Raw genomic sequence first — 22,471 nt, forward strand, 5'->3', positions numbered from 1 at the left:
AGTGGTGTGTTGAAGTCTCCTACTATTATTGTGGAGCTGTCTATCTCACTTTTCAATGCTGATAGAGTTTGTTTTATGTATCTTGCAGCCCTGTCATTGGGTGCATAAATATTTAATATGGTTATACCTTCTTGGTATGTTGTCCCTTTAACCATTATATAGCGTCCTTATCCTTTCTGATGGATTTAACTTTAAAGTCTATTTTGTCAGAAATTAATATTGCCTCTCCTGCTCTTTTTTGATTGTTGTTTGCTTGATATAGTTTTTTCCATCCTCTGAGTTTTTGTTTGTGTCTCGAAGTCTAAGGTGTGTCTCTTGTAGGCAGCATATAGATGGATCTTGTTTTTTAATCCATTCTGCCACTCTCTGTCTCTTTATTGGTGCATTTAGTCCATTCACATTCAGGGTAATTATAGATAGGTATGAATTTAGTGCTATCATTTTGATGTCTTTTTTTGTGTGTTGACAGCTTCTTTTTCTCACTTGATTTTATGTTCTGAGTAGATTTTCTTTGTATATTGTCCTTTCCTCATAGTTGTTGTTGATTTTGTTTCTGCCGAGCCTCTATTTTTTCCTTGTATTTGATTTTGATGAGTAGGATAGTTTGTCTCCTTTGTGGTTACCTTATTATTTACCCCTATTTTTCTAAATTTATAACTAACTTTTATTTCTTTGTATCGCGGTATCTTCCTCTCCATGTGGAAGATGTATGATTACGTTTCTTAGTCCCTTTTTATTATTTTAATGTTGTCTTCTATATAATAACATCGTTTGTTGGGCTTTTTTTTTTTTTTTTTTAATAATCTTGCTTTGTTTTTTCGGATTTCTCTGTCTGGGTTGACTTCTGGTTGCTCTGCCCAGTGTTCTAGTCTTGGGTTGATACCTGATTTTATTGGTTTTCTAACCAAAGAATTCCCTTTAGTATTTCTTGTAGTTTTGGTTTGGTTTTTATGAATTCCCTCAACTTGTGTTTATCTGGAAATGTCTTAATTTCACCTTCATATTTAAGAGACAGTTTTGCTGGATATATGATTCTTGGCAGCCTTTTTTTTTCCTTCAATTTTTTAAATAAGTTATCCCATTGCCTTCTTGCCTGCATGGTTTCTGCCGAGTAGTCTGAGTTTATTCTTATTGGCTGTCCTTTGTAGGTGACTTTTCGTATATCCCTCATTGCTCTTACAATTCTCTCTTTATCTTTGGTTTTGGCAAGTTTGATTATAATATGTCTTGGTGAGTTTCTTTTAAGATCTACCTTATGTGGAGTTCGATGAGCATCTTGGATAGATATCTTCTCATCTTTCACAATATCAGGGATGTTTTCTGCCAACAAATGTTCAACGGTTTTCTCTGTATTATCTATTATCCCTCCCTGTTCTGGTACTCCAATCACTCATAGGTTATTTCTCTTGATTGAGTCCCACATGATTCTTAAGGTTTCTTCATTTTTTTTTTAAATTCTTCTATCTGATTTTTCTTCAAGTATATTAGTGCCAAATGATTTATATTTGAGTCCAGAAATTCTAGCTTCTACTTGCTCAATTCTGCTCCTCTGACTTTCTACTGAGTTGTCTAATTCTGTAATTGTATTGTTAATCTTCTGAATTTCTGATTGCTGTGTCTGGATTTTTCTAGCTCATTAAACTTTTCATTATGTCCCTGAATAATCTTTCTAATTTCTTCAGTTGCTTTATCTTTGTGTTCCTTGGCCTGTTCTGCATATTGCCTCATTTCCTTCCTGATGTCTTAAAGGGTTCTGTGTATTAAACTTTTGTATTCTGCATCTGGTAATTCCAGGGATGCACCTTCATCTAGAAGATCCCTGGATTCTTTGTTTTGGGAGCCTGTTGAGGTGATCATGGTCTGTTTCTTTATGTGACTTGATATTGACTGTTGTCTCTGAGCTATCTATAAATTATTGTATTAGTTTATGCTTGCTTACTGTGTTGTAGCTGCTTGCTTAGTTTTGTTTTGGTATACCCCTATGGGTTGCTTGAGTGAGCTAGCTTGATTATTTTCACCTTTGGAGCTCTGGTATCCTGTCCCTAGCTGGCTAGAGCTGTTATCAGGTATATCAGTCTAGGAGTCCATTCAGTTTTCTTGTATGAATTCAGCTCAGGTTTCTAGGTAGCTGACCATCAAGTGTGTGGTACAGGCTCTGTCCTACACCCTTAGAGGGGCAGGGGTGATTGGTGTATATACTGGTATCTGACTGTATCAGGGGGTCATGCTCTGAACAAGGCAGGGGGCTGAGAACCGACCCCCAAGTGTCTCTGAGGAAAACGCGTCTGTGTTCCCTAGAGCGTGCTCATGGTTGGGTTCTGCAGAAGGACCATGGGCACCCAGAGTTTTTGGTTATGAGTACTGGGAGGTACCAGTTATCTTTGGACCCCTGTTGCGGGTGGCTGGGTGACCTAAGTGGAGCTACCAGTCCTTAGGTCCCTGATGTGGGTAGGTGAGGACCTTGTTTAATAGGCAAAGCAATGTCAAATGTCAAACAGCCACCTCTCCACCGCACAGCTGAAATGGTTGGAGTTTGCCAACAAGGGCCTATTCTTCCAAAATAAGCCCACACAGGTCCATGCAGAAGGGAAAGGTACTCAAGGTCCATGGACGGTTTATGCCTGGACAGGAGCTGCTTCTCTCCTGAGCTCCCCCGGTTAATGGAGCTAGCAAATTATCTTTTACCCCCAATTGCAAAATTTTTTCCTTCCCCAAGGCCTTGAGGATGGCTCTAGGTGCTCACTAGGGTGTATCTGATCCCCAGGGATTCAGCCGCTGAAGCTGGCTGGGAGGTGGGGGCGGGGAATGCAGTAAAATATATGCAAGTATTTAGCTTTTACGGGGAGTGCCTTTCTCCTCAGCTTCCGGAAGTGTGAGCGGGCTGCTTGGCTGGCTGCTTCTCCCTGAGGAAACTGCGGCCGAACACTAGGACCCTACCCCCACCACCGCCGCTCTGGGAGTGGTATCTGAGGGCTCCCCGGGATTCAGGTCCGGTAACTCCTCAGCCAAGGAACCTCAGGTCCAAAGGACGTGCTCTGCTCCTGGCACTGCTTTCCTGGTGGTATGAGGGCCCCATGTCTCTCTGCTCACTTCTCTCTTTAATATCTCAAGAGAGATTGGTTTAAGACACCATCTAAGTCTTGTAGATTTCATCAATATAACTGCTGCTAATTCATTTTATTACATCATAATGATAGGATTTACAACACATACGGAAGTCACATCAGATCATAAAATGGCAGACAATCATACATCGGAATCATGACCTAGCTAAGCTGACAGATATTTTGGGGAACACAATTCAATCCATGACAGCACCTTTTCATAAATTTCTCTTCCTCCTCTTGTGAAGTGCCTGTTGAAGTCTTTGTACGATTTTAAAAATTGAGTTTTTTCTCTTTTTTTTTTTTTTTAATGATTGAGGATTCTTTACTAAGTGCCATTTTTGCATTTTGAATTCCTTGGAAATTGGTTGTCTATATGGCATTTATGGAAACTAGCTTAGGCAAGAAATGAATTTATTGGAAGGACCTAGGGGATGTCTCAAGGAACCAAGAAGTGGAAAGCCATCAGAACCCAGCATCCCCTGATCCACTGTAGCCCCAGCATCCTCTTCCTGCCTCTGCAGAGCTCCACACACAGCTCTGAGGACCTGGTTGAGCATCCTGTGGTCCCATTTCTTGGTTTCCTGGGAGACAGAACCTGATTGGCCCTGGTATCCATCTGGCCAATCATCTGTGTCCAGGGGGCTGGGAGTTCCATGCTATGGTGGCAGCAGCTGGGATCTAACCCTGTGGGTGGTGGATTCTGTTTCCAGAAAAGGGGATGTATGAGCTGCGGAGGACACTTTCTCCCCCAAAATGGTGGCCGCAACCACAGAAAACTCGGTGAACTGAAATCCCTGCTTGAGTGAGTACCTCACTGTTCCGCGCTCATGTTTCTGTCTCCTCCACTCTGGGTGCAGAGAGGTTTATTTAACGTGCTAACCCTGGTGGCACAGTGGTTAAGTGCTGGAATGCTAACTGAAAGGTTGGCGATTTGAACCCATCAGCCGCTGAGCAGCAGAAAGATGTGGCACAGGTGATGGGGTGGGCTTGGGCCCTCCTCTGGTCACCTTCTTCTCTCAGGCCAGCGTCCTGCCCTCCTGCCTTTCACCAGACATGTGGTCCTTGGAGCAGCCCTTGGAGATGTTTTCCCGAGATCAGTTCTCTTTGCAAGGGGCCCTGTGATGTGCTGATCACGTGGTTGTCCGATGCAGCTGGGTTAACTCAGTCCTCAGACCTCGTGAAGGTGCTAACGGGAAACATCTGTCCTCTTACAGAATTAGGAGAATTTTTGGCAGGTGAAATTGATGAGCTTTTTCCCTGCGATTACGGACATCACCTTCCACTCTGCATACAGGTGCCGATTGCCTGAGGCGAGTTGTGAAAGCCTTGAGCTTCGTCCCAGGTTCAGGGCATTGTTTCTTTGGCCAGGGGCAAGCTGGTGCCTTTAATAACTTTACTGCCTTCTTATTGTGTTCATCTTTGTTGTAGCTGAGGATGTAGCCTCTGGGGTCAGCTGAACAAAAAAACAAAGCAGCTGCTGTCTAAATCGACTCCTGGCAACCCCGTGTGTGTCAGCGTAGAACTTTGTTCCACAGGGTTTTCAATGTCTGATTTTGGGGGAGAAAGTGTCCTCCCCAGCTCATGCACCCCCTTTTCTGGAAACAGAATCCACCACCCACGGGGCTATACCCCAGCTGCCACCATAGCACGGGACTCCTAGCCCCCTGGACACAGCTAATCGGCCTTTCTTCAGAGGTACCTGTGGGTGGACTTGAACCTTCAGTCTTTTGGTTAGCAACCAAGTGTGTTGACAGTTTGCACCATCCAGGGACTCCTTGGGATCAGCCCCCTCTCACTGGGTGGGACTTGAGTAGGTTTTTTGACCTCTCTGTGCCTCAGTTTCCTTAACTGTCAGGTAGTAATAGCAGTGTTGTCCACCTTCATTTGTCCCGTGAATGTTTATTTAGCTCTGCTGTGGGCAGGCTAGGGTGGTAGTCATGGGGTGTGTAAGGATAGTCTTGGGTGGGGAGGCCAACAAATAAACAAGGAGAAACAGTGACAAGTACAGTGAAGAAGGTGGAAGTGGGAGGTCTGCCAGAGGGTGGGGAGGTGGCCTGCAGGGTGGTTGATGAGCCTGCTTGCTGAGTCCCAAGATGAGAGTAGCTTGTGGGGCCAGAGAATGTGAAGGAAGCCTGACAGTAAACGAGCTGGGAAGGGAGTGTGAGGTCAGGTGGACGGTGAGGAGCAGAGTCACTGGCTTGCTGGGTGGTTGGCATGGCGCCTGGTCTTAGGTTGAGGCTCAGCCGTGTTAGCTGTTGTGGTGTCATTAGCATCATTAGGCCTGGCCCCTCAGAGTGTGAACAGGGAGCCTGGACTGCCCAGAACGATGCTGAAAAGGGAACGCAGGGCAGCCCAAGTCAGGCCCTTGGGGCACACATCCTGAGGCAGATAGCTGGCTGGCCTTGGACTCAGAGCCCTCTGCCAAGACTCTACACATGGTCCCTACTCTTGGTCTGCATGCGGATGCCCACGTGATCCCTACGTTGGCCTTTCTGAGGATAGGGCCAAGATCTGAGGGGTGGCAGGTGAGCCGAGGAGGGTCGGTGCACAGGGCCTGGAGGCAGGAGGCGTTGTGTGTGCTGTGTCAAATCAGGGAGGAGGTGAGTGTGGTGTAACAACTCAGCGGCACGTGGACCCAAGGTAAGCTGCATCTTCAAGAGACCGAGGAAAGACTCCAGAACCAGCAATCATGACGTATGGTTTATTTGGGGAGCATACTTGTGGGACAGTGGGCCCAGGGCAGCGGCTGGACCAGTTTAGCACTCTGCAACCGCCTAGCAAGGGACACAAGCTTATATACTGTTCCAGCTGGGACCAAGGCTCGTCGTTTTTCTTCCCAAGCCCTTGGGCAGCCAGCATTCCCAGGGACTTTGTGTTCAGAGCCAGATGTTTTTCTTCTTGTTGCTAAGGTGTTCTCGGCCACCGGCCAGTAATACTACTCCCAGCCTTGTACCTTAGCCTGAGTCCATTCCATGTTCATCCCCAGCATGCTACGGAGAGAGCAAAACTGACTTTATTAGGAGGGGATGCGTATCGCTGAATAACATTACCCTACGGTAAGTGAGGGGCGCCAGGGCCTGGGGAGCCATGGTGAGAGTTGGGATACAGTCAGGATTCCGATTACGATCTGGGGTTGAATGTGAAGGTCTGATTTGCATTTTAAGTAGGTCCTTCTAGAACTGAGTGGTTATCTGGGGCCACCTAGAGCAGTGGACTGGTCTGAGGAGCCCCTGTTGCAGGCTGCTCATCATTCAGCTCTTGGGTAGACACAAGAAGTTCATGAAGCCATTTCTGCAGCCCCCATGGTGGTGATGGCTGTCCCTGCACTGGTGGCTACTGCTCCTGTGGTTGTGGTGGCTGTCCCCACAGTGGTGGCTACAGTCCCTGTGGTGGTGGTGGCTATCCCCACAGTGGTGACTGCTGTTCCTACAGTGGCGGCTGTTGTCTCTTTGGTGGCAGTGGCTGTTCTTGCAGTGGTGGCTTCTGTCTTCGTGTCCCTGCAGTGGTGGCTGCATTCCCTGTGGTGGTGGTGGCTGTCCCCACAGTGGTGGCTGCTGTCCCTGTGGTGGTTGGCAGTGGCTGCTGTCTCCCCGGTGGTGGTGGCTGTCCCCACAGTGGTGGCTGCTGTCCCTGTGGTGATGGTGGCTGTCCCCACAGTGGCTGCTGCTGTCTCCCTGGTGGTGGTGGCTTTCCCCACAGTGGTGGCTGCTGTCCCCCCAGTGGCGGCAACTGTCTCCCTGGTGGTGGTGGTTGTCCCCACAGTGGGGCTGCTGTCCCTGTGGTGGTGGTGGCTATCTCTGCGGTGGTGGCCTCTGTCTCTGTGGTGGTAGTGGCTGTCCCTGGAGTGGTGGCTGCTATCCCCACAGTGGTGGCTGTTGTCTCTGTGGTGGCTCATCTGGTACCCCTCAGATCATGGCCCTGTCTTCAGCAGTGGCTGTCCTTGCAGTGGTGACTTCTATCTTCATGGCGGTGGCTGTTCTCGTGGTGGTGGCTGTGGAGACCATGGTGGTGGCGGCTCTCCCCACAGTGGCAGCTGCCGTTCCTGTGGTGGTTGTGGCTGTTTCTGCAGTGGTGGCTACAGTGCCCGTGGTGATGGTAGCTGTCCCCGCAGCAGCAGCTGCTGTCTCCATGGCAGTGGCATTGGTGGTGTCACTGCTGGATGCCTTAGAGAGGGGAGGTGCTGAGCCTGCCCTGTTGTTTCTGTTGTGGGTGTCCAGAGATGGGTGGGTTTGAGTGCAAATGCTTCTCAAAGGTCCACATGTGGGAGTCCCAGTGGTGCCAAGCCCTGGTCCCCGATGAACTCTGGGTTTTAAGAACAAAAAACTCTGAGTGTGTAGTTGTGAAGGACTCAAGCAGCATGAGTGTTTTTAGGGAGAATGTCAAAGCCCCCTTTTACTCTTCCCAGCCCTCTCCCCACCTCCTCAGAGTTCCCTTGACAGTGTCTGGTGTGGGTCCTTCCAGAACCTTTTCTTCACATAGTGCCTTTTGTTTCGTGTTTTAATGTAAATTTGTCTGTGTTCTACGTACTAACTTGGACTTTACCTTTTTATATACCATCCTTTGGAGATCTTTCCTTGGCCGCATGCCTCCCTCCATTTCTTAGCTGGGTTAGTTCATTTAAGTGATTGAGACTGTTACAATTTTTCTCTTATAAATGGTCCTGCGTTTCTGTCAGTTTGTCATACTGTGGTTGCTTGTACGGTATTGCTGGGATTCTAGAAACTATGCCACTGAATTTCAAATACCAACAGGGTCACCCATGGTGGACAGGTTTCGCGGAGCTTCTAGACTAAGACAGACCAGGAAGAAGAAGGACCTAGAAGTCTAATCCTGAAAAAATTGGCCGGTGAAAACCTTAAGAATAGCAGAGTAACATTGTCTGGTATAGTGCCAGAAGATGAGCCCCTCAGGTTGGAAGGCACTCAAAATGTGATTGGGAAGAGCTGCCTCCTCAAAGTGGAGTAGACTTTAATGATGTGGATGGAGTCAAGCTTTTGGGACCTTCATTTGCTGAGGTGGCACAACTCAATATGAGAAGAAACAGCTGCAAACATCCATTAATAATTGGAACATGGAATGTATCAAGTATGAAAATAGGAAAATTGGAAATCGTCATAAATGGAATGCATAAAGATCGGTATCCTAGGCGTTAAAAAAATGGAATGGTATTGGCCATTTTGAATCAGAAAATCTCCTATGCCATGAAGGACAAGTTGAAGAGGAATGACATCACATTCATCATCAAAAAGAATATTTTAAGATCTATCCTGAAGTACATTGCTGTCAGTGGTAGGATAATATCCATACATTTACAAGGAGGACCACTTAATATCACGATTATTCAAATTTATGCACCAGCCACTAATGCCAAAGTTCAGGAAATTGAAGATTGTTTTTATCAACTTCAGCAGTCTGAAATTGATCAAACGTGCAATCAAAATGCATTGATAATTACTGGTGATTAGAATGTGAAAGTTGGAAACGAAGGAGGATCTGTAGCTGGAAAATACAACCTTGATGATAAAAATGATGCTGGAGATCACATGATAGAATTTTCTAAGCCAGCGAATTCTTCATTTCAAATACTTTTTTTCAAGAACATAAGTGGTGACTATACACACAGACCTCGTCAGATGGAACACACAGGAATCAAATTGAGTACCTCTGTGGAAAGAGACGGTAGAGAAGCTCAGTATCATCAGTCAGAAAAGGCCAGAGGCCGACTGCGTAACAGACCATCACTTGCTCATATGCAAGTTCGAGTTGAAGCTGAAGATCATTAGAGCAAGTCCACAAGAGCCAAAATAAGACCTTGAGTATGTCTCACCTGAATTTAGAGACCATCTCAAGAATATAATGCATTGAACACTAATGACTGAAGACCAGATGAGTTGTGGGATGACATCATACATGAAGAAAGCAAAAGGTCATTAAAAAGACAGGAGAGAAAGAAAAAACCAAAATGGGTGTCAGAAGACACTCTGAAACTTGCTCTTGAATGTAGAGTAGCTAAAGCAAAGGGAAGAAATGATGAAGTAAAAGAGCTGAACAGAAGATTTCAAAGGGTGGCTTGAGAAGACAAAGTAAGTATTATAATGACATGTACAAAGGCCTGGAGGTAGAAAACCAAAAGGGAAGAACATGCTCAGCATTTCTCAAGCTGAAAAAAACTGAAGAAAAAATTCAAGCCTCGAGTTACAGTATTGAAGGATTCTTCAGGGAAAGTATTGAACGACACAGAAGCATCAAAAGAAGATAGAAGGCCCTGACATCCTTTTAGCCCAGTAATGAAGTCGCTCCCGAGGTTTACCCTTCAGCCAAAGATTAGACAGGCCCATAAAACAAAATGAGACTGAAGGGGCACAGCAGCCCCGGGGCAGGAACTAGAAGGCAGGAGGGGACAGGAAAGTTGGTAATAGGGAACCCAGGGTCCAGAAGGGAGAGTGTTAACATGTCGTGGGGTCATCCACCAGTGTCATAAGACAATATGTGTACTGTTTAGTGAGGAACTAGTTTTTGCTGTAAAGCTTCATCTAAAGTACGATTAAAAAAAAAAAAAAACAGGAATGTCCTGGGCATACCAAAAAAAAAAAATGAAGATGGAGGGAATACACAGAGTCACTGTACCAGAAAGAATTGGTCAGTGTTCAACCATTTCAGGAGGTAACATATAATCAAGAACTGAAGGTACTAAAGGAAGAAACCCAAGCTCCACTGAAGGGAATGGCAAAAAACAAGGCTTCAGGAATTTAAAGGATATGGATTGAGATGTTTCAACAAATGAATGCCGTGCTGGAGGTGTTCACTAGTCTGTGCCAAGAAATTTGGAAGACAGCTACCTGGCCAGCTGATAGGAAGAGATTCATATTTGTGCTCATTCCAAAGACAGGTGATCCAACAAAATGCAGAAATTATTGAACAATATCATTAATATCACGTGCAAGTAAAATTTTGCTGAAGATAATTCTAAAATGGTAGAAGCGTATATGGATAGGGAACTACCAGAAAGTCGAGATGGATTCAGAAGAGGACATGGAACGAGGGATATCATAGCTGATGTTAGATGGATCCTGGCTGAAAGCAGAGAATACCAGAAAGATATTTCTCTGTGTTTTATTGACTATGCAAAGACATTTGTGTGAATCATCACAAATTATGGATAACATTGTGAAGAATGGGAATTCCAGAACACTTAATTGTGCTTGGAAACCCTGGTGGCATAGTGGCTAAGAGCTATGGCTGTTAACCAAAAAGTCAGCAGTACGAATCCACCAAGTGCTCCTTGGGAATTCTGTGGGACAGTTCTACTCTGTCCTATAGGGTCGCTATGAGTTGGAATCGACTGGGTGGCAATGGGTTTTTTTTTCCTTTATTTGTGCTCTGAGGAATCTGTATATAGACCCAGAGGCAGTCATTCGAACAGAACAAGGGGATACTGTGTAGTTTAAAGTCAGGAAAGGTGTGAGTTAGGGTTGCATCCTTTCACCGTACTAAATCTGTATGCTGAGCAAATAATCCGAGAAGCTGGACTGTATGAAGACGAACGCAGCATCAGGATTGGAGGAAGACTCATTAACAACCTGCGTTACGCAGATGACACAACTTTGCTTCCTGAAAGTGAAGAGGACTCAAAGCACTTACTGATGAAGGTCAAAGACTACAGCACTTCAGTATGGGTTTCATCTTAACAAAGAAAACAAAAATCATCGCAACTGGACCAATAAGCAACTTCATGATGAAGTCGTCAAGGAATTCATTTTACTTGGATCCACAGCCAAAGCAGCGGTCAGGAAATCAAATGATGTGTTGCATTGGGCAAATCTGCTGCAAAAAACCTCTTTAAAGTGTTAAAAAGTAAAGATGTCACTTTGGGGACTAAGGTATGCCTGACCCAAGCCATGGTATTTTCAGTCACCTCATATGCATGCGAAACCTGGACAGCGAATAAGGAAAATCAAAGAAGAATTGACGCCTTTGAATTATGGTGTTGGTGAAGAATACTGAATATATCACTGACTGCCAGAAAAACAAATATGTCTTGGAAGAAGTACAGCCAGAATGCTCCTTAGAAGTGAGGATGGCAAAACTTCGTCTCACATACTTTGGACATGTTATCAAGAGGGACCAGTCCCTGGGGAAGGACATCGTGCTTGGTAAAGTAGAGTGTCAGTGAAAAAGAGGAAGACACAGTGGCTGCAGCAGTAGGCTCAAGCATAACAACGATTGTGAGGATATCCCAGGACCAGGCAGTTTTTCGTTCTTTTGTACATAAGGTCACTATGAGATGAGCTCATGTGACGGCACCTAACGATGACGACAGTATAAATCGTAGTCATTGCACACTGTTTTTGTGAAAGTTTACATATCAAGTTAGGTTCCCATTTGACAGTTACCACACAAATTGTTCAGTGACATTACATTTATCACAAAATACCAACATTCTCTTTAATTGTGTTCTGGTTGTTCCATTTCTGGTGCTCTAGTTTCCCTGCCCCCTTATCTTCTCATCTTTGCTTTTGAGTAATTGTTGACCTTTTGGTCTCATACTGATGGTTTTTAAGTAGGGCACTGATCTTATGGGTAATAGCCTTTATTTTATGTGCCACTCTTGCTATTTTGCTAAAAGGTGATCTCAGGGGATAGGCTCGGTTCTAGATTTAAAGAGTGTCTCAGGGTGATAGTCTCAGGGAGTCCTTTGTTCTCTACTGTTTCAGTTTGTCTGGCTTTTTTTTTTTTTTTTAAGAAGTTGGGTTTTGCTCCACATTTTTCTTCCGTTGTATCCAAAACCATCTGTTGTGACCCCAGTCAGAACGATCAGTGCTGATAGCCAGGTACCATCTAGTTCTTCTGGTCTGAGGGTAGGTGAAGTTCAGGCCCATGTAGACTTGTTTCTTCTCTGCACTTTTGGTTACCTTCTTACTGTTTTCCTCCTGGCGAGTAGAGACCCATAGTTGTGTTTTAGGTAGCTGCTCTCAAGTTTTTAAGACCCCAGATGCTACTCACCTTACTAGGATGCAGATCATGATTTTTGTGAATTATGTTATGCCAGTTGACTGAGTTGTTCCATGAGACTATGGTCCTAAACTTTCAAACACAGAAAGCCAGTCTTGGAAGTCATTTGATTATATCTGAGGAGTATCTATATTTGTGTCTTCAGTGGGTATAGGTGCCTGCACCCACTTATTTGTATTTACACGTAGTGGCACAGTGGTTAACAGCTCTACTGGTAAGCAAAAGGTCAGCAGTTCACATCCACCAGCTGCTTCTTGAAAACCGTATCGGGCAGTTCTGCCCTGTCCTATAGGGTTGCTATGAGTCAGAAACTACTCGATGACAATGGGTTTTTGGTTTTTTTTTTTGGAGTTTTTTTTAATAGATAACTTCTGTTGTCACCTGCATACACACCTGTTCCTTATTTTATACCAATATGCCTGTACCCATCCATATGTGCTCAAACGCTCATTTTTACTTTGATTGTGCTGTGCTCACTACATTCACATTTGGTACCACTTTTCCCTTCACCAAAAATAACAACTCTCTACAGTCTAAAGTGTACTTTCCCCTCCCCGGTAACCACCAATGAACATGGAATCAGGAGGGACCAGTCCCTGGAGAAGGACATCATGCTTGGTAAAGTAGAGGGTCAGCAAAAAAGAGGAAGACCCTCAACGAGATGGATTGACACAGTGGGCCCAAACATAGCAATGATTGTGAGGATGGTGCTAAGACCAGGCAGTGTTTCGTTCTGTTGTACATGGGGTTGCGATGAGTCAGAACCAACTTGACACCTAACAACAACGACATACTAAAAAAAACCCAATTGGCATTGAGTTGACCCCGACTCACGGCGACCCCATGTGTGTCAGAGTAGAACTGCTCTCCATAGGTTCTCAGTGGCTGTTTTTTTGGTAGTAGATCACCAGGTCTTCCTTCCGAGGGACCTCTGGGTAGACTTCAGCCTCCAACCTTTTGATTAGCAGCCCGGTGTGTTAACCATTTGCACCACCCAGGGACTCCACATACTATAATATTGTTGTTGCTGGGTGCTGTTGAGTCAATTTTCAACTCATAGCTACCCTGTGTGACACAGGAGAACTGTTCTGTAGGGTTTCTAGGCTGTAATCTTTATGGAAGCAGATCACCAGGCCTTTCTCCCACAGAGCCACTGAGCAGGTTCAAACTGCCAACCTTTTGGTTAGCAGCTGAGTGCTGAACCAGGGCTCCTACTGGGCATTAAAAGTAGGACACACAAAATGTAAAAATGGCGTGGCAACAGTTGAGACTGTGTTGGCATCTCCTCCTTGGAGGGGAGATGAGAGGGTAGAGGGGGTTAGAAGCTGACGAAATGGACATGAAAACAGAATGGAAGGAGGGAGTGGGCTGTCTCATTAGGGGGAGAGCAACTGGGAGTATGTAGCAAGGTATATATAAGTTTTTGTGTGAGAGACTGACTTGATTTGTAAACTTTCACTTAAAGCACAATAAAAAACAAAAAAGTGCCACATTAGTGCGTGTTCCCTGAAAAGGTGTGACACAGAACAGAAGATTTGGTCTTTTGTCCCCTCCACATCTCTCTCAGCTCCCTTCTCCAACAGTACTTGGCATGCATCCTCCCAGACCTCTCTGTGTCCTTACAGCTCGTGTTGTATGCATCCCCGTGCATGCACTTCCCTGCAAAATGGGGCTTAGAAAATACATGCGACTTGTTTTACTTTTATTGTGGTAAAATGTATATAACAAGAAATTGCCATTTTTACCATTTTCAAGTGTATGTTCAGTAAATTCACCGTGCTGTGTAACCATCACTACTGTCTGTTTCCATAAGTTTTTCATCATCCGAAATAGGAACTTGGTATCAACTTGTTCTTTTCCTAACAAAGATGTGACCATCTTTTTCCATCAGCCTGTCCAGGGCTGTGATTTGCTTTAACAATCCATGGCGTTTCATAAACTAAGATGGGGCCATGAACTATTGCCGGTCACTGTCAAGTCAGTTCCAACTCATGGCAACCCTGTGTTTGTCAGAGTAGAACTGCTCCATAGGGTTTTCAATGGCAGATTTTTCAGAAGTAGATCTCCAGGCCTTTCCAAGGTGCGTCTGGGTGAACTTTTACTGCCAGCCTTTCTTTCAGTTAGCAGCTGAGTGCTTGAACCATTGCACCACCTAGGGACTAAAAAAGGCTGCTTTATTCTTTTTCTCTTGCTGCAGTTGGCGTTTTCTGGTTTCTGGTCTACAGGGTCAGTTAGGTACGCCCTCTGTTCCTTGAGACAGGCCCCCTGCTCTGGGAGGGGCTGCCTGGCCTCACCACCTGGCTCTTTGCAGACCTAGCTGAGCCCATTGTGACTGGAGGCTATGTTCTCAGAAAGAGTGTGCAGGTCCGTGGAGGCCCGTGAATTCCCCTGGGGGCCAGGTGAGGTCTCACACAGGCTCAGATGACTAGACCTGCCCTAGTAGAGAGCAGCAGGGATGGTGTGCAGGTCAGTATGCAGGCCAGCCCCCCTGAAAATAGGCTGCTTAGGGCTGGGCCCCTCGACCACCAGAGCCCACTGGGCTGTATGGGGCCTCATAATTGACAACTGTGTTTTCTCGTTTAACAGGAAACTACTTTGCCTCACACTTTTTCATGGGTGGTGAGAAATTTGACACCCCCCACCCTGAAGGCTACCTCTTTGGTGAGAACATGGACCTGAACTTCCTGGGCAACCGCCCGGTCCAGGTGAGCCAGGGCAGGGCCAGGGTGGGCTGCCCGTGGAGCTGTGGGGTCAATGGAGGTCCCAGCCTGGCTCCTGCCCTCAGTCCCTCTGTGTCCCAGTTGTGAGGACTGCAGGTCCTGGGTCACCCCAAAACTGGTGAGCCGTCAGCTGCCCAGAAGGGGTTGTGAGGTTGAGCTGAGAGTGTGTGAGTGGGGAGTGTCTTGGTGCTGCCCCCAGAGGCAGGAGAGTGTGGGGCAGGTTACTGAGGGACGAAGCTGTCTTTATTGAACCTGGCATCACATCCAGGCTATGTAGGACAGTGTAGGGAACTTTGCCCAGTTTATAGATTGGGTTCCAGCCTCTTGGATTCTTTTCTTTTAAAAAAAAAAAAAAAAAGGACATTACATACCAGGAGGGAAATGACAATGGCAGTGAGCATGCTTTCAGAGTTTGCCTTCTTTCAACCAAAATACCAAACCCATTGCCATCAAGTCAGTTCCGACTCATGGTGACCCCATGTGTGTCAGAGTAGAACTGTGCTGTACAAGGTTTTCAATGGCTGTAATCTTACGGACATAGATAGCCAGTCCATTCTTCCACAGCACCAGTGGGTAGATTCGAACTGCTGACTTTTTGGTTAATAGTTCAGTGCAAACCGTTCATGCCACCCTGCAGCTCATATGCTCAGTGTACATTTGGCACCTGCTGTGTGCCTTGGCCTCTTCCAAGGACTGGAGACATAGGATGGGTCTTGCCCCTGCTCCCCAGTGGGCTACAGACAGTGAAGAGGAAAATACTTGCATGACAGGCACTAAACAAGGATACAACGGGGGCTGTGAGGGGGACAGAGAGGGTCCCGGGGGCCCCACAGAGAAGCTGTGGCTGAGCCAGGACACACTTTGTGGGAAGGAGCCCCCACCACACAGAGCAGGGTGCACAGGCAAGAGCGACCCAGCTTGTGTTGTGCGGTGCTAGCCCTGCCCTCCCACGTCTGCGAAAGCAGGACTGCGGACCTCGGCTTACCTGTCTCTGTACCTTCAGCCCCGCTCAGGGCGGGGCCTGGCTCACACAGGCCTCTGTAAATCTTTTCTTTTTTGTTTAACTTTTTTATTGTGAAATAATTGTACATTCACCTGAAGTTGTAAGCAATAATACAGAGAAACCCCACGTACTCTTCATCCAGTTTCCCACAATGGTGATATCTCAGAAAACCCTAGGATAGTGTCACAGGTGGGAAGTTGACATTGATACAATCTACACACCTTTTCCAGATTTCACTGGTGTGTGTGTGTCTCTGTGTCAGTGTCTGTGTGCACTGTCTATAAATCTTTATCGTCTTAGTTTCCCAGGGCTGCCATTGCAAAGTACCACAAACAGGGGGCTTTGTTGTTGTTAGTGGATTGATTACTGCACAGCTCTGGAAGCTAGAAGTCCAAATTCAGGGCTGGCAGGGCCACACTCTCTCCCTCTTAGCTCTAGGGAAAGGTCCCTTTTTACATCATTCAGCTTCTCGTAGCCCCAGGCGTCCCTTGGCGTTCTTTGGCTTGTAGAGGGACCCTCACATGCTCCCTTCCACTGTGCATCGCTCTGCCTTTCTGTGTTGCTTTTATAAGATGCCACTCAGACAGGATTAGGGTCCACCCTACTCCAGTATGATCTTGTTAACTGATAACATCTGTAAACCCAAAACCTACTACCATCAAGTCGATTCCACAAAGCAAAGCCCTGTTTCTCCAAACAAGGCGGCATTCACAGGTTCAGGGGCTGGGACCTCAACATACCTCTTTGGGGAACACAGTCTGGTCCATTTACTGACCATTTTTGTTATGTGGAAAGACTGCCTTGTTCACAGTCTGAGTGGATGCCTGTGTCCCACCAAACAGGAATGCGCTTTCAGATTCCCAGTCTTATGCCCCTTCCTCCCTCTGGCCAGGCTGAGTCTTTTCTGGAACTGGGGAGTCCTGACTGAGTGGCCCGAGGGAAGGCTCCGGAATCATTCTGATGGTTCTGGTCCTGGCTTTGCCCCATGTAGCCATGTTGCCTTGCTTTCCTCACACGTAAAAGGAGGACAGTCAGCACAGCCTTTGCATAGCACCTGGCACCCAGGAGTCCAGTGTGGCCATGAGCCTTGCTGCGGTCAGTCCTGCTCCTCTGTCCCCTACCACTCCCTGGGGAGTCATGTAGGGTTATTTGGTTTTTCCCTCCTAGTTTCCTTATGTCACTCCCGCCCCTCACGAGCCAGTGAAGACACTGAGGAGCCTGGTGAACATCCGCAAGGATTCCCTGAGACTCGTGAGGTAACCTGGGCACTGCCGGCTCAGCCCGGGAGGCCAGGCCAGCTCTGTGGGATGTCATGTGATGCAGGGGCCCTGCTTCAGTGCTTGGGAAGAGAGGGGGCATTGAGAAGGCCTATCCAGTCTCTGCCCTCCTTTCTGTAACCTTAGGAGGCTGCTAGCAGGATGGGATGGCGGGGGGGTGGGGGGAGGTCGAGCAGGGGCCTGCTGTAGAACTCAATCCTTTAACCCAGGGTTCTCCATAGGGGCAATTGTTTTCCCGGGAGACACTGGGGAAGGTCTAGGAATGTGCCTAGTTGTCACAACTGGGGTGGGCGTGCTCCTGCTGTCTGGTGGGTGGAGGTCAGGAATGCAGCCCTACCACAAGGAATGATCCAGAACAAAGTGTCAATAGTGTCAAGGCTGGGAAGCCCAAGTCTAAACCAAAACCAAAACCAAACCTATTGCCATTGAGTTGATTGCTACTCATAGCAACCCTATAGGACAGAGCAGAACTGTCCCGTAGGGTTTCCAAGGAGCAGCTGGTAGACTCAAACTGCCAACCTTTTGGTTAGCAGACGAGCTCTTATCCGCCGTGCCACCAGAGCCCAGGTCTAGGGACCTAAAGTCCTTCTAGCTTTCATGTGACCACCTGAGACCTCCCAGCCCCAGTGGCCCCAGAATCAGAATGGGGCATGGTGGGACAGACCCCTAGCAGGCCAGCACTCAGTTGAGATGTGTGTGGGATGTTTCTCAAACTTTATGTCCACCTGCACCCCCTGGGGGTTGTGGTACAAGGCAGATTCTGACCCAGTATCTCCAGGCTGGGCATGAGATCCTACACTTGCAGTAGGCCTTGGGAATGCCACACTGAGTGGCAAGGGTGTGCTTCCTGCTGGTCCCCGGGCTGGCCTGGGTGGGGCCTCAGAGCCCACCGTCCCCACCAGAACTGCGGGTTCCAGACAGGTGCCGTCTTGGGTGTTCCACAGGCACAGTGCATAGGGTCGCCCCCCACCCCGTGATGAGGAGGGAGCTGGCTTCACATGTCAGCAGTGCTGAGGATGGGACACCCTGCTTGCAGCATCTGGGGCTGTCTCTAAACCAAGAGGCTTGCTTCCCTTTGCCATGGGTCAGGAGAAGGTGAAGGAAACCTGGATTGTTGGGCCTTGTTGTCCAGACGGAAGCAGCTTCCACATTTGCCACAATGGGTGCATAGAAGCAGTGGCTCCATAGGTCTCTTGGCCACAGTGCCCCTGCAACAGGTCACCCGGTCAGGCCTGGGCCCTGCTGACCTGTGCGCCCCCCGCCCCCCCCGCCCCTCAGGTACAAAGATGACGCCGACAGCCCCACCGAGGAGAACGAGAAGCCCCGGGTCCTCTACAGCCTGGAGTTCACCTTCGACGCAGACACCCGTGTGGCCATCACCATCTACTGCCAGGCGACCGAGGAGTTCCTGAATGGCATGGCCGTGTGAGTCCTTGGGAGTCCGTGCACACTGGCAGGCAGCTGGTCAGGGCTGGGGCTCGTGTGGGTGTGCGTGTGCGTGTGCGTGCGTGTGTGTGCACTTGCAGGCAAACATAAGCAGCCAAGGACCCAGCAGCTCTCTTACCAAGCCAGTTGCTGCGGAGATGATTCTGCATTGAATAGAACTGTGCTGCGTAGGGTTTTCAATGGCTGGTCTTTCGGAAGTGGATCACCAGGCCTTTCTTCAGAGGCGCTTCTGGGTGGACTCAGACCTTCAGCCTTTCAGTTAGTAGCTGAGTGCATTAACTGTGTGTACCACCCAGGGCCTCCAGCTCTGCTGCCAGCTGTTTTGTGTGTTGAGCTTTTGGATAAGATTTTGAGGTATGGGTCCTGCTGGCCAAGAGAGTTTGAGATCCGCACCTCAGTGCCCCACCTCCAGTCTCCCAGGCCGGGCTCCACCTGGCGGGGCCTAAAGGGGAGCAGGAATGTTCTTGCCTCCTTCCCTTGCTGGGAAAACCACTCCTAGGCCAGATTGGGATCTGGGAATGGCACCATGGTGGAGAGCTTGGGCTTTGAATCTGGCCCAGACCTGTCCCTACTGAGTGGCCCAGGGCACCCGATTCCTCACGCCTTGTTTCCTCAGCTAGGGTGGCTGGAGCCTCTCTCCTGTGGTGTTTGGAGAACAGGACACCTCTGTGCGCAGTGACTGGGGAGCGCAGCGCCAGGCTGTCAGTGAAGAAGCGGCGGCGGGGGGGCTGGGGAGAGTGTGGGCAGGGGCATGCGGGGTGGGGGTGGGGAGCATGTGTGAGTGCGTGAGAGCTGCTATTGAGCCTTACAGAGAGAGCTGCCAGTGCATGTGTGAATGCCCTCAGCCTCTCCTGGAGCCACACCTGGCTGCTTCGAGAGCAGAGGAGAGGGGCCGGAAGCAGTGTGGGGAGCCCTCCACACCACACGCCCTGGTGCCTATGAGGTGTGGGGAGCGCTCTGCACCATGTGCCCTCATGCGTTTGAGGTGTGGGACACACTCCATACTGTGCACCCTGGTGCTTTTGAATGTAGTACCTTGCTCGTTAAGAGCTGTACAAACCAGGTAAAGGGATGTGGGCCACATATAGAAAGGTCTTGGAGCTGGCGGCGGTTGTGGGCTCTGGAAGGGTTTGAACCGCATGACCCAGCTGTGTGACTGGCAGGATGAGTCAGTGACAGCTACATGGAGGGGCTCTCAGGGACAAGTGCTGTATGGCCACGGGGGCCACCTTCCTGCTTACTCCAGAGGGGGCCACGGACTTGCAGCTGTGGGAGATTCCTGCTTTGTCCCTGAAAGGAACATGGGTGCTGGCCTCTGCATGGAAGGTCTGTGCTGGCAGGGATCCTGGGTGGCCGACAGCAGGAAAGACTCACTGAGGTGGGGCCCAGAGGGGTGTGTGTGTCAGCAGAGCCTCACCGCCTCCCTTCTCTTTTGGTGCCCCTCAGATACAGCCCAAAGAGCACCGCCCTGCAGTCTGAGACCATCCACTACAAGAGAGGGGTGGGCCAGCAATTCTCCCTGCCCTCCTTCAAGATCGATTTCTCGGAGTGGAAGGATGATGAGGTAACGCTCCTGGAGGAGCCCCTGCTGGTCCCCGGGCCCTTTTCTGAATTCCCTCCCCTCAGGGTAGGTGGGCACGGGGGGCTGTTGTGGTCAGTTCCTTGAGTGGTGGCTCTACACCAGGAGCAGCTTCCCACCAGGACTGAGGTCCTAACCTGCATGTGCTGATAGGCAGGGTGCATCAGGTCTGAGCATTGGCCGAAGGAGTAAGCAGAGGCCAGACCATGTAGTAAGAGCACCAGGCTTGGTGCTGTGTGAGGAAGGGGCTCCCTTTGGGGCCACAGGGCTATGCTTGGCAGGACCCGTGAACGTGGTGTGTCGGTTTCACACCCAGGGACTCATTTTACATAAAATAGAAGGGTGTTTATTGCAGCTTTGTTTATAATCGTAAGAAACTGGAAACAACCTAAATGCCCATCCCAAGGGGATTGCTCACTTTATTTATATTGTGGGCACCATACATGTGTATGTAGGAGCCCCTGGGTGGTGCAAACAGGTAACACACTCGACTGCTAACCGAAAGGTTGGAGGTTTGAGCTTATCCAGAGGTACCTTGGAGGAAAGGCTTGGTGATATACTTCTAAAAAATTAAATATTGAAAACCCTAAGTTCTGCTCTAACACACATGTGGTCGCCATGAGTTGGAATCAATTTGACAGCAACTTTTTTTTTATTGTATATATTATGGAATCCATAGTTCATTTTACATTATGAGGTGCCATGCAGCCTTAAAGCAAATGAAAGAGATTTGTATATACCAGTGTAACACAGAGAGCCCTCCTGGGCACAGAGAAGAGCAAGTATAATCTTTGATCCCATATGGATAGATCTTAAAAGAGCACAATGCTCAAGGCAGACATACTTTATTAATTAAGCTAAACTATTGTTTTTTTTTTTTTTTTTTTATTGTTTGGTCTTAAGAAGACTTCAGGGGATATTTTTGGTTTAAGGTTTAAAGATTATCTCAGGGTAATAGTTTCAGGGATTCATCCATCCTCCATGGCTCCAGAAACCCTGGAGTCTGTGAAAATTTGAAGTTCTATACTGCATTTTCCCCCTTTTGATTTTGATTGGAATAGAATGTTTGATTAAGATGGTCAGTAATGGTAGCTGGGCACCATCCAGTTCTTCTGGTCTCATGGTAGAGGAGGCAGTTGTTCATGGAGGCAATTAGCCACACATTCCATTTCTTGAGGTATAATTTATGTACCATAAGACTCACCCATTTTAGGTGTACAATTCAAGGATTTTTAGTAAATTTATGGGTTGTACACTCATCATTACAATCCACATCCAGTTGTAGAACATTTCCATCTTCTCTGTGGGATCCCTCTTGCCCATTTACAGTGAATCCTTGTTCTACCCGCCAGCAACCACTCGTCTACTTCTTGTCTCTGGGTTTGGCCTTCTGGATGTATTGTGACTGACTTCTTTCACTCAGAATAATGTTTTCAAGATTCATCCATGGTGTAGCACTTCATGATAACAGTGCTTCATTCCTTTCTATGGCTGAGTAAGATTCCATTGTATGTTGTTGTTAGGCCATCGAGTTGATTCTGACTCATACCTACCCCACATGACAGAGTAGAACTGCTGCATAGGGTTTCCAAGGCCGTAATCTTTACGGAAGCAGATCACCAGGTCTTTCTCCCACAGAGCCACTGGGTAGGCTTGAACCCACCAACATTTTGATTAGCAGCCAAGCATGTAACTTTTGGGCTACAAGGGCTCCTTCATTGTACGGATAGACCACATTTTATTTGTGTTTGGGTTGTATCTACTTTTTGGCTATTATGACTCAAGCTGCTATGAACAAACTTCCTGTTCCAGGTTTGTGTGGACAAATGTTTTCACTTCTCTCAGGTGTAGCATGCTTTTTATTTGCATTTTGTTACTGAATTATACTGGGGATGTCTTTTGGTGTCAGGACTTCACCGTTCTCCTCCGAGGTCTTGGTTGGTTGTGGCTGGGGTGATGTCTTCACTAACTTTCTTCGTGTATTTACATTCATCTCAGTTACATGCCCTCCTCCTCCTTCACCCCTCACCTTGTTCTACTTGCCAGAGTGCTCGTGACCTGTCTGGTGGCTCATGTGTGGTGGGGAGAGCCTGAGGCACCCAGGGCCCAAGGCAGAGAGAAGTTACATGGCTGGCTCCCTCCAGGGCTGTACTGGGGTAGGGGAAGCTGAGCCTGAGGGTCTTGGGTGTGATGTGTACCCGTCAGCCCCCTCCCTGGGTTGCACGGCCACCCGTCCTAAGAAAGCCTCCTAGTCTTTGCTCTAAGAATAAAACAAATGTCTCTCCAGCTCGCCAGGGGGAGGAGGCTCTGCCCTCTCCTGCCATACC

The 22,471-nt window shown here is 47.8% G+C and overlaps 1 protein-coding gene across 7 annotated transcripts in view; it reads left to right on the forward strand.

Annotated features, from left to right (window-relative positions):
• The window catches only part of MGRN1 (mahogunin ring finger 1), a 77,900-nt gene that overhangs the window by 24,010 nt on the left and 31,419 nt on the right, over positions 1-22,471 (forward strand). For all 7 annotated transcript variants that reach the window (XM_049903001.1, XM_049902996.1, XM_049902997.1 and 4 more), the window contains exons 2-5: positions 14,706-14,824; positions 17,010-17,098; positions 18,398-18,544; positions 20,012-20,129. In XM_049903001.1, the coding sequence (XP_049758958.1) occupies positions 14,706-14,824; positions 17,010-17,098; positions 18,398-18,544; positions 20,012-20,129 (473 nt within the window). The remainder of the gene's footprint in view (positions 1-14,705; positions 14,825-17,009; positions 17,099-18,397; positions 18,545-20,011; positions 20,130-22,471) is intronic.

The sequence above is a fragment of the Elephas maximus genome, chromosome 12, assembly GCF_024166365.1.
Source record: "Elephas maximus indicus isolate mEleMax1 chromosome 12, mEleMax1 primary haplotype, whole genome shotgun sequence".
In the NCBI taxonomy this organism is placed as follows: domain Eukaryota; kingdom Metazoa; phylum Chordata; class Mammalia; order Proboscidea; family Elephantidae; genus Elephas; species Elephas maximus.